We start from the raw sequence: 12,165 nt of genomic DNA on the forward strand, positions 1-12,165 counted from the left end.
GCCCTTACCTGCGATGGCCATGAGCTCCCATCTTGTTTTTCTCCCTCATTAGACTGTAGAGCTCCTCGAGGGCGGGACTTTGAACCCCCAGAAACTAACATGGTGCCTGGAGCAAAGTAGGTGAACAAATAAATGTTTGACTAACTGATTGAACGATGGATGGGTGAATGAGGGAATAAACAAGAAATAAGTTTTTAAGTTCCAACTTAGTTTCTAATAACTTTGTCTATAACATTTTAACTTCTTTCCGTTTTTCTTTTATTTCCTAGCACAGCTGAAGGTTTAACAAGAAAAAATGTGTCAGATGTCAGTGGGTGGCAAACATTTTTACAAGCCCTTGGCTACTTCCTCAAAATGTTCTTTGGCTCAGCAGCACTCGGCACCCTCACTGGCTTAATCTCTGCATTAATATCCTTTTAATATGATGAACACGCGTGGCTGAGAAGATTATTCTTAATTACATCCATCTCTAGCCATTTTCTCCAGTTCCTTAATAAGAGGCCAATTTTAGTCTAAGGTGGTGTTTGAAGAAGGATTTTTATGCTTAGTTTTGGTTTGAGGAGCACTTTAATTTAAACTCAAGGATTTTTTAATTTAGCATATGAAATTTAGGATGTCACTTTTCAAAGCTTAAAAAACACGTACAACTCTTGGATATCAGATGTGATTTTGGAGGCTTCTCAGTTCCCAGAGTATGATAACCACATTCAGATGAATTTCATTTTCCTCTGTCTCACTTTTCACTTTCAGAAAATTGGAAGTTAATTTCCTTTGAAAATGTCAAATTGAGAAAATCTCTACCCCCCTGCAATGTGTTTATCTGGAAGGATCAGAAAAGAGACTTTCAAAGTGAGCTCCGTGGAAGTTATTTGCGCTGATTTTGTTACTTAACAACCCATAAGCCTTTCCAGCCAGAGAAGGAAACAGACATGTTCAGGCCAATGACACCTTTATTGCTATAGAAAATACGTCCTGTTTAAAATAGGAACAGGCACCAGACCATTTGTGTGCCTAAGCCTGCATCGCAGGGCGATGGCCACCTGGCCTCCTCCACGAGCAGTCTATCTCCCAGATGGCTGGAAAGCCTCTTTCCCTGTGACACGCACGTTTGTCTACCATCCTGTTGAATTTTCCCATCAGCTCCTTTGTCCAGAAGTCTGAAGGCTCTACTGAGTCGGCTGACAGCTTCTCATATTGTACCAATAAACAGAATGGAAAAGAAGACTCTTTCCTCTTCAGTATTTTCCTCTATATTTATCTTTTTCTTTAAAAAAAGGGGGAAAAACCATTTATTGTAATGTAGCTGAGTAAATGGGTGCTGTGAGCTCCAGCATAGGCATGTGAACAATATTTGAATACATAGAAGACTCTCCTTTCACAGGAGCATCAGTTTAGACATCTCCAGGAATAGGAAAGAAGGTCCTTCAGTGGGACATTGAACCTCAGAGTTCTGGAAACCCCGTTAGTGATCTCATCTCATGTCCTCGGAGGAGTGACGCGGCCCTGGAAGGGCCTGGTGTGTGCGCTGTCCCCATCTGTCTGCAGCCCAGCTGTGCCCCAGCTCTCAGCCGTCCAAGTCAGCATTTTCAAATGTCGACTTAGGTTGATTTTAATTTTCCACTACCATTTGTCTCAGGGATTTACATTTCTTAGTGATTTGTCAGATTCTGTTTCTTGAAACAAGAGTCTCCATGCAAAAAAATCCGTAATGACAAATGTTCCCCGTTACCTTGGGATGTTCAGAACCTTTTGTGTCCGTTGTCTAGTATGTTTGGAAGGCGGCAGTTTGTGACTTCTCTAGATGCCCCCTCAGCTGTCCCTTGGTTCTTTTTCCTTGACAACTGTGATTTACGTGCTGAAGCATATTGACTTGAGGAAAACGCCCTCCTTGGAGTTTGGCATGATGATCATTTTTGCTTATCTTCCGTATGGGCTCGCGGAAGGAATCTCACTCTCGGGTAAGTGACGGAGAGCAGTGAAATGCTGGGGTCGATGGCACGTTGTCCTGCCTGGTGAAAGAGGTTGTGTGAGTTAGGTCACTTTCAATCACAAGAGTCGGTCACAACTTAGAAGAACTTAAGTAATAAAGGAGATTTACCAGCTCTCTAGGGATGCGCTGGGATTTCGACCTGGCTGGGTCCAGGGCCTCAGTATTGTCACAGTCACATTTGCTCTGTACCCAGCATCCCGTAGCAGAGATCAAAATCTCTCTTCCAGTGTTCCCTCTTTCCCAAAGAAAGAAGGCCTTCACTCAAAGGCGGGGAGACAGCCCAGGGCCGGCAGTCGCTCGGCCCATCCCTGGGCCCTGGCATTCTTTCACTATAGTTTTGCCTTTTCCAGAATATAAATGTCATATGAATGAAATCATGTAGTAGGTAGTCTTTTGTGTTTCATTTCTTTCAGTTATCATAACGTTCTTGAGAGATGGCACGTTTTTGCTGTATCAGTAGTTTATACGTTCTTACTCAGCCACGTTTATCCATTCACCGTTTGAAGGATGTTTGGGTTTTTCCAGATTTTGGCTGTGAATATTTACATATGTTTTCATTTATCCTGGATAAACACCTGGGAGTAAGGTTGCTGGGTCATATAGGAAGTTGTGTGCTTTACTGTATTAGAAACTGCCAAGTGTTTTGCAAAGTGATTGGATCATGCACATTCCCACCAGAATGTGTGAGAGAGTTCCAGCGACTTCGCATCTTCACCGACATCTATTTTAATTTTAAGAAGTTTGGCCGTTTTGATAGGTGTGTGGCAATTGGATTTTGATGTGGCGTGGTCTGGTTCTCTTTGGATTCTGCTTGGGGGGCGTTGAGCTTCTTGGGTTTATGGTTGATGTAAGTTTATAGCTTTCCTGCAGACATTTTTACCCATTTCTTGAAATACATTTTTCTGTCCTCCCCTGTCCTTTCTTGTTGGGACTCCAGTTATAATAGCTTTGCCCTTTTTTTAATCTTTTTTCCCCTATGCCTTTTCTTTTGCCATGCTCAATCTCCTGTTAATCCCGACCAGTGTATTTTTCATTTCAGATATTGTATTATTCATCTACAGAAGTTCCCTTTGGGTCTTTTTTTTTTTTTAAGATTTTATTTTTCCTTTTTCTCCCCAAAGCCCCCTGGTACATAGTTGTATATTTTTAGTTGTGGGTCCTTCTAGTTATGGCATGTGGGATGCCGCCTCAGCATGGCCTGAGGAGCGGTGCCATGTCCGCGCCCAGGATCCGAACCAGCGAAACCCGGGGCCACTGAAGCAGAGCGCGAGAACTTAACCACTCGGCCACGGGGCCGGCCCCTGGGTCATTTTTATGTCTTCCATTTCTCCTCCTCTTCGTGTTCATGATTATCTCTGCATTCTTGAGCATATGGAACATATTTGTAGTAGCTATTTTAATGTCTTTGTTTGCTAATTCCATCATCTGTCAGTCCTAGGTCTGCTTCTGTCAATTAATTTTTCTTCCTTTCATAAGTCCTATTTTCCTGCTCTTTGCTTGCCTATTAATTTTTGATTGGATGCCAGTCATTGTGAACTGCATTGTGTTGTTGAATACTAAATTTTATTGTATTCCTTCATAGGGTTCTGGACTTTCTTCTGGCATGTATCTAAATTCCTTGGAATCAGTTTAATCCTTTGAGATCTGCTTTAAACTTTGTCAGGGCAGGTCCAGAGCAGCACTCAGCACCGAGGCAGCACCCTTCTGAGGACCCCGCCTCATGTCTCATCTGGTATGAGGCCCTTCCACTCTGGCTGATGGGAACACAAACTATTCCCAGCCCTGTGTCCACCTTGGGAATTGTTCAGCCTTCTCCTTTTTTTTTTTTTTTAATTTCCTCGGCATCACTGGCTTTTAAACATTTTGTTTTTGTTTTTTTTTAAAGATTTTATTTTTTTCCTTTTTATCCCCAAAGCCCCCCGGTACATAGTTGTATATTCTTCGTTATGGGTCCTTCTAGTTGTGGCATGTGGGACGCTGCCTCAGCGTGGTTTGATGAGCGGTGCCATGTCCACACCCAGGATTCGAACCAATGAAACACTGGGCCGCCTGCAGCGGAGCGCGTGAACTTAACCACTCGGCCACGGGGCCAGCCCCCAGCCTTCTCCTTTTTAGCTTCTTTCCCCAGCCTCTTGGAATCTCACCCCACTCAAGTACAGATCAGTGTTGGCCCAAGCTTCCAGGGGACTCTGCTGCAGCTCTCCAGAGGCCCTTCTGTGCGGCTCCTCCTCCCAGGTGCTCTAGCTGCTTTGGCCTCGCCCATCTCTCATCTTCTGCTCTTCTCACCAAGACTGAGACTGCTGGGCTCAGTTTGGGGTTCCCCTCCCTGAGCCTCAGCGTGGAAACTACGTCCAGGCAGTAAGCTGGGCCAGGGCCTGGGGCAGGAGTGGCCATCTTGTTTGTTTCCCTTCTGCCAAGAGTCACAGTCCTACCGTGCCTGGTGCCCAACGTCAGGAAACAGTTTTGTCTCGTATCTGTTATCAGATTTCTAGTTGTTTGTGGCAGGACAGCAGTTTGTGAGGCTGTTATTTCTTCATGGGCAGAGTGGAAGTCCCCGGTGGGTTTTAATGATTCCATTGAACAGAATTCTCCCCACAGATCACTATCCGGAATCAAAGGAGGGTACTCTGTGAGCAGATCTTGCCCGGAGGAAGCAGAGAGGACTCTGGCCATTTTCACTGGAGAACTCTTTGTAAACCTCAGGGTTTTGTTTGTTTTTAATCCTAAACCAATTCTCTTGGATAATGTCATCCCATTATCTGCCATCAGGTTTCCTCTCTTATCTTTCCTGAATTTGGGCACTTATATAAACATTACCTGTGAGTCATTTGGCTCTGGCCTTCCATCATTTTGGAATTTGTGATTAAAACAAGGGAGTGTTTTTCTTGTCTTTTCTTCAGAGACGCAGTGTTTTCTGTTTCTAGGAGTTTCGTTTCCTTAGGGACCTCTGCTGCACATGTTACTGGGCCAAAGAGAGCGTATGCAGCCCTAGGACACCCCCCGCCTCTGGTGATGGGCTCGGCTCTGCCCACGCTCTGCCTTTGGGATATTTGTCACACAGGGTTTTCAGAGAAGGGTAGGATAGCACTGGTGTGTTGTGAGGACCCTCCAAATCCCCCTGTAAGAGGACACACGGGAAAGGTGCTGTTTGTGCCGTCATCTCCATCCTTTCTGTGCTCTGCTCTTCCTGACCGTCACAAAGGACTGAATGAGTGGTTACCAGGACCACTGAGCAGGACATTCTCTCCTTACGAATCATTTACCTAAATCACGCGTTTAGAACAGCTGTTAAGAACTGGACAGACCTGGGTTTGAATTCCAGCTCCACCTCTCAGCAGCTGTGTAACCTCAGACAACAGACTTAACCACACTGAGCATCCACTTCCTCGTCGTGAACTAGACATAATAAAAGTGTGTGGCTGTGGTGAGGATTAAAGGGAACCGGTGCAAGGAAGAGCCCTGACGGGCATCAATGTATGTTAGTGCTAAGGTTGCCACATGTCCTGGTTGGCCCTGATACCCCCAGTTTTCCCCTTTTGTCCCAACATGACAAATTAATAACACCCCCTTTCACTCCCAAAAGTGTCCTGGTTTCAACAGCAAATTAAATAGTCTCCCTAATTATTACTAGGTAAGCATTAGCTATTCTCAGAATCTTTGTTGTAATTCTATCAGTGTTAACTTTTTCTCTTGTTCATTCAAGCCAGTTTTGAGGGTCACTTTGCCCTCTGGCTCTGAAGATAAAGACTCAAAGACAATAGACCCCATCCTTGCCAGTTGAGCCAACTCTGGGCTGAGGGAGGGGGAGTGGGGCAGAGCACCGCTGTCGAGGTGAGTCAGAGGATGGCACTTTTAGCTTTGAAGGAGGAGTTTGCAAAATTGATCAGAACACAATACTTTCTGTAAAATCTTGGGAAAATGTTGGCCAAAGATGGAATGTATCGTCCAGCACTCCTGCGCACAGGCTTCCATCCAGGGAATTCCTTTGCAGCACTGCCTGTGAGAGAAAAACTGGACGTGACTAACGTTCGTCAGTAACAGGAAAGATCTCATATGTTTGGTCCATTCTCACCTGAAATACTGTGCAGCCACTAGAAAACAAATTTGACCTGTTTGTACTGCCATGGAGAGAACTCCAAGATACATTGTTCAATTTTAAGAATGAAAGTTGAAAAACCCTTCATTCCTCCACTCAGTAAATATTTATTAAATGCCTACCCTGTGTGAGAACCATCCTTAGGATAGGCTACAGTAGTAAACAAGACGAGATCAGGTCCTGCCTGCCTGTGGCAGAAAGACAAGGAGCAAGTAAGCAGACATGTACAGTCCTTTCAGGTAATGAGAAGTGATATGAAGGAAGAAATCAGAGTGATGGGCTAGAGGGCGGCCCAGCGGCAGAAGTGCCGGGCTTGGGAAGAGCTCCCTGAAGGGGTGGTGCTGGAGCTGAGACCTGTGAGCTGAAAAGGAGCCAGCCCTGAGGGTCTGGGGGAGGTGTGTTCCACAGCGAGAGCAGCAGGTGCTGAAAGTCAGGGGTAGGCCTGGGGGAGTTTGGAACTCCCGGGGAAGAGCAGGAAGACCAGTGTGGCTGGGGCAGAGGGCAAGACCTGGCCCACAGGGCTCTGTGGGCCTGGGACGGAGTTGGAGTTCTGTTATACCTGCAAAGGCAAGTGTCAGAGGCCTTTTAAAAAAATCACCGTGCTGGTAATGCATGCCCTATCTGTAATATGATCCTGTTTGTTACTTTTGAAGATAGGTAAACTTTATAATGGCCTAGTAAAAGAATTGGTGATCTGCACATTGAACTGTTAATAGTGGTTACCTCCGGGCAGGCAGTGTGATGGAGGTTCTCTTGTTTGACTCAATACCTCTGAGTCTGGATGTTTTATAGCCAAATATGTTGATTATTGGGTAATTAACAAAACTGGCTGTGGTTTGACTCAGTCTTCAAGAAGTATATCATATTTTACCCACAGTAAGATACAATACAGTGGAAAGTATACCTTGTTACCCTTTGAGCTTCTGCCTTTTGGACTTGGATCCCTTTACTCTATTCCTTTATTACATTTAAAACAATGGATTTAACTGAGACTAGGAATGGATCTCCTCCCTCCTCCCTCCCCTCTTTTCTTTCTTCCTTCCAAGAGGCTAAGTTTGCTGCACTATTACCTACTTCCTTAAATGATTTGCCTTGTTTTTTTGCTCAGGAAGATTGGCCCTGAGCTAACATCTGTGCCAATCTTCCTCTATTTTACGTGGGATGCCACCACAGCATGGCTTGATGAGTGGTGCATAGGTTTGTGCCCAGGATCCAAACCCTCGAACCCTGGGCCACTGAAGCAGAGCACATGAACCCAACCACTACGCTACAGGGTCGGCCCCATGATTTGCCTTCTGAAAGAAGGAAATGTCTCAGGAATTCTTCCTTGCAGGGCATGTTTTTAAATACCCATGCCTTCTATCTCTAGGATGTTACCCTGTTAGTGTTGTCTCAGCCTGTGCCAGTGGCAGCTGCAGAGGATGAGGTGGTCTGGGTGGTGGTGAAGTCTCTGTTGCTTAGAGGGGGCACATAGGGCAGACACTTGAGCTGTCCCTTGGGCTTTTGCACCCGCTGCTATCACTGACTCTTTCTTTTAGCCCCCAGAACTTGAGAGATGCCCTGACTCCAGACGAACCCAGGGTAAAAGTGGTGGCTAGCTGTTCACTCGTGCATTGGCCAGAGGGCCCATTTTCATATGGTCCAAATTTTGCCCCCAGATGGGGTTTATTTATACACAAAATTTTTAAACATTTGAATTAGTTGCTGTCGTTTAGTTGGGAGATTTCTCGTAAGACACAGATTTCTGGCGTCTCTCAAAAAATCAGAAGGAAGCCTGGTCAGCGCTAGGCCCCCGTCCGGAGCTGCCGTCAGCCCTCTGTAGATGGTCTTGTGCCTTCTTTGCCCACGTGACGCTCACCCACTTATTTTTATTGTCTGGCCCCCGAGGAGCTTGAGTTTCCAACCACTGGCCTAGTGCGCCAGACTCAACTGGCAGCCAAGCCCCTTCTGCGCTGGGCCTGTCCCCTTGTTGAAGAGCCTGAGGCGCACGGCCCGGGGACAGGCGAGCCCCCTGGGGCTCTGGCCGTGGGCTCTCCTGATGTTCAGCCCCAGGGGACTTCCCCTTTCCACTCTCAGATGTGACTTCCCAGAGCGTTTGGCTCTCCGCAGCAGTTATTTGATGTCAGACCGTGGGCTGTGACAGCATCTCTCTGTGGGTGGAAGGCGTTCGTGTCACAGCTTAAACAGGGATCAAGCTCCTCAGGGGTTGACTTTCGCTTCAAGGTTAGAACTGCAAAGTCTCAGCTGTGCCAGTGAATTGATAACCCTCCTCAAAGCAGACTGGTGAACAAAGCCTTTGAACTCCCAGAAGCCAGAACCCTAGCGCTGGACTGCAAGTAAAGGGGAGAGCCTTTCGATCTGTTCTCTGAACACTGGCCTGGGTCCCTGCCCTCCGCCCCAGCCTCAATGGCCGAGGTTGAGCTCCAGCCCCGGGGACTAGCCTCTCCCCTTCGGTTTCACCTCGTGTGGCCTTTTCGGCCTCAGCGCCCTATGTTTCGGTGCAGGGTCAGGAAGGGCAGGCTCTTTGAGTGGTCGGTGCAGGAACAGCCTGAGAAAAGCCAGTGAATGGAGGGAACCCCGGCGGTTTGTCTCGTGTGTGTTTTTCCTAGCAGAGCAGTGGTTCAGAGCAACTCTCGAGCTCGAGTCTTCTCAGCACTGTAAAGTAGCCAGTGGAGGAGTTTCCTGACCCCTCCTTTCCCTTCTCCAGTCTTGTCAGGTGTGGCTGGGGCAGCATTGCTGGAATTTCCGTCTAGCCGCCTTCGTGGGGAAAATGAAAGAGCACAGGCGTTTGCTCTTTCCTAAGAGAGAAAATGTTGCGCTGTTGCTGTCTCTCAGCAGATGCCTATTGGGCACCACAAGTAGTAGGGTTTGCCTGTATTTTGTAGGATATTGTTTATAGAGCAAGCTAACCAGGTGAAATGTTTCCGATACAATTCTACGATTTTCATCCTTTTATAAATGGAACCTTAGCCAGTGATCCCTGTTTCTACACAATGGCCGAAGCAAGTTAAATGTTTGCTTATGAAGTTTGACTTGCGATTCATTTATCTTGGCAGCGTATTTCATGACTCTGTAAAAATCTCAGCTTCCTCACGTGAAATAGAGACCCCTTTTCTGCTGTCCAGGCAGGGAGACACTGAGAGGAAGCCCATGCAGAGGGCTTCGGGAATGATGCAGGGCAGGGGACGAAAGTTGAGACTTGAATCCTGAGTAAACAACAGAAGTTGTAGACTCTCTCATGGAGAACCTTAAAGAAGAGATACGTGACTTTTTAAATAACACATGTCTCTTTTTGTAAGGGTAATTTATGGTGATTATGGGAAAATTCAAAATCGAGGAAAAGTGTAAAAGAGTAAGTCAAAATCCACCTGTTCTCCACACCCACATTCTTATGTTTCCTTTCCCCACGAGTGGTTCGCCTGCCCCCCTTATATCCGTGGATGGCGGTGACAGATCACGCCTGTTTCGTCCTGGCCCTGGGATGGGGACTTTATGTGGCTTATCTTCATTACCCTCCTGACAGTTCCATGAGTGGGTACTTTTAGTCCCACTGTACGGATGAGAAAACTGAGGCTTAAAGAGGGGGAGAAACTTGGCCCAAGGTCACCCAGCCAGTAATGAAGCTGCCAGAGAGAAGGGGCCCTGAGCATTTCTCTGCAGCCTCTGGGAGGCCTCAGGTATTATTTTCCTCTCCTTTTTCTTTTCCTTTTTCTTTAAACACCTAATACTCCAGGGTCTTATACTCTAGAGCACCTAATGCTCCAGGGACTTGGAGGAAGTGCAGGATAACTGTTTGTGTATCACGTAGCAGGTGCTTTCTGCTCTGTTCATGTCTGTGCCCTTTGCCCCTTTGTCTCTCTAGGCATCATGGCCATCCTGTTCTCGGGCATCGTGATGTCTCACTACACACACCATAACCTGTCCCCGGTCACCCAGATCCTCATGCAGCAGACCCTGCGGACCGTGGCCTTCTTGTGTGGTGAGTTCCCCTCCGTGCAGCTCCTCGCAGGCCACCCAGAGCAAGTGCTTCTCCCTCGCCCTGCTGTGGGCATCGGTTGAGATTTTCTGGCAGAAGAGGCGGCAGAGTTCCTCAGAGCCGAAACTGCGCTCCCTTAGACTTTGTTTGTTACTTTGGCTTTCAAATTCCATCAAGTAAACCTAACAAATGGAACATTTGATGCCTACAATTTTAAGACCAAAAGTAAGAGAACTACTAATTCTGAACATTTTGGAGACTCATGCATTTTTTATGTATTAAAGTGAGATTTCCAAAAATGTATTCGTTGGAACTGATATTGATGAGAGTTAGATGAAAAAAAGACTCCAGAGTCAAAAAAGAGTTTGGAAAATCCTGGGGTAAATGGTTTTACAAGCCTGTGAATTACAGCCTTCAGCTCACGTGCGTCCTGAGTTTCTAAGAGGGGTGTGGCCACAGCATCTCTCACGCCTGCCCGCAGAACAAGGGCATCTTGAAGGACAGCACTTGGGGAGATTCTGCATTGGAGGTGTCATTGTTGGGCTGGGGTCCACCATGGTGACTGCTTCTTTTAAGCAGTTTCAGTTTGAACTCTTGCTCCCCCACCTGCCTCCCCCCTATTTTATACCTGGGAGTGAAGGAACCACTCTCATACTGTCCCTTTACGCTGGCCAGGTGGCAGTGCCCTAGCTGTCATCATCGGCATCTCTCATGGCTTGTCAGTGGGGCTTGTCTCCTTTTGAAGCACTAGTTCCCCACTCTCACGTGCTAGGAGGCAGGGGCAGGTCATGCAGACTTCATTCCGCAGATGAGGAGGCTCAGGTGCCAAGAGGTCAAATGACTTGCCCACAGTCTCATGGCTGAGAAGTGAGTCTGGAAGCCAGGTCTGTCTCTGCCTGGTCCAGTGGGTATTTTTTCCACAGCTCCCCTCTCAGAAAGTCATAGCTAAAGGCTCTGACCCTCACTCTCACAGTTAAAGGAGTGTAAAGCAAAACGTCTGTCAAATTCTGTTTTGTACCCATCAGACTGGCAAATCTTAAGTTTGCTAATGCCCACTTCTGGCACGGCTGTATGGAAACGGGCCCTGTTGATGGGTGTCCATCGATGCTGTCTTTTTGGAGAGTCATTCCAGCATCAGTCTGAGTTTAAAAGGCATATGCTCTCTGACCCAGCGATTCCAACATCAGAGTGTAGCCTGTGTACAGGCTGAATTGTTTGTCGTAGCTTGTGATAGCAGAAATAGAAACAGTCTAAATATCCATCCACATTAACCATGACATGTCCATATAATAGAATTTTTCTGCCAGGGAAAAGTATAACATAGATCTGAATATGTTCTAAATGAGCCCATTTGGAAAGATCACAAAAATATTTACTAGGTAAGAAAAAAATTGAAGGAGGAGAAGGGTGACTGTCCTGTCCAGCTCGTGGACGGGTTTTAAAACGATACATGTTTGAAGGAAAAACATTGCTGAAATACTTGAGAACAGCCTCGCTGTCTTATGATGTTCAACTATTTTAAACTGCAGTCTTTGTCTCCCTGGTTACTAGCTGGGCTGGGGACGCCACAGGGTAAGCATGGGGCCTAGCGCTGGAAATTTATAAGGTGCTGTTTCTCAGGATACACAAGCGACTGCTTGTGCAGCGAGAGTAAACATCAGACTCTGACTTGTGGAGTGGAGCCAAGAGCTGGAAATGTCTCTCTTCCTGCCAGTCCTGCAGGGTGTAAGCCATCTTCCAAACCTTGTGGCGGCATTAAATATGTGAAGTCAATCATTTGGCTTTGTCCGCTCTGGTGAGGAAGTTAACAAAGGGCCCCTTCACACCAGTGATGTGGGTCTGCAGCCATTTGCTCTGAATTTTTGCCACGTTGCCACAGTTGGGATCCTTGCTAATCACAGTCTTCAGCAAATGGACAGATTCATATATTTATCATCTTCCCGGGTGGGAGAGCATTTATGTGCATGAGTATTTGACTGTTGACTCATTAAATTGGGAGATTCTGAACAGCAAGCACGTGTTGCTGTGTGATAGAAAAGAAGGAGAGAGTGAAAATGATGTAATCTACGCAGAATTCGAAATATATTACGATGTACACCTGAA

General features: G+C 46.5%; 1 protein-coding gene across 5 annotated transcripts in view; it reads left to right on the top strand.

Moving 5' to 3' along the window:
- SLC9A8 (solute carrier family 9 member A8) overlaps positions 1-12,165 on the top strand; it is a 70,215-nt gene that overhangs the window by 43,315 nt on the left and 14,735 nt on the right. For all 5 annotated transcript variants that reach the window (XR_001379486.3, XR_011430600.1, XM_014735205.3 and 2 more), the window contains 3 exons: positions 270-408; positions 1,853-1,958; positions 9,949-10,065. Coding sequence is in view for 3 of the 5 variants with exons in the window: in XM_014735205.3 (XP_014590691.1) it covers positions 270-408; positions 1,853-1,958; positions 9,949-10,065 (362 nt within the window). In the remaining 2 variants the exon portion in view is untranslated. The remainder of the gene's footprint in view (positions 1-269; positions 409-1,852; positions 1,959-9,948; positions 10,066-12,165) is intronic.

Source organism: Equus caballus, chromosome 22, assembly GCF_041296265.1.
Source record: "Equus caballus isolate H_3958 breed thoroughbred chromosome 22, TB-T2T, whole genome shotgun sequence".
Lineage (NCBI taxonomy): Eukaryota > Metazoa > Chordata > Mammalia > Perissodactyla > Equidae > Equus > Equus caballus.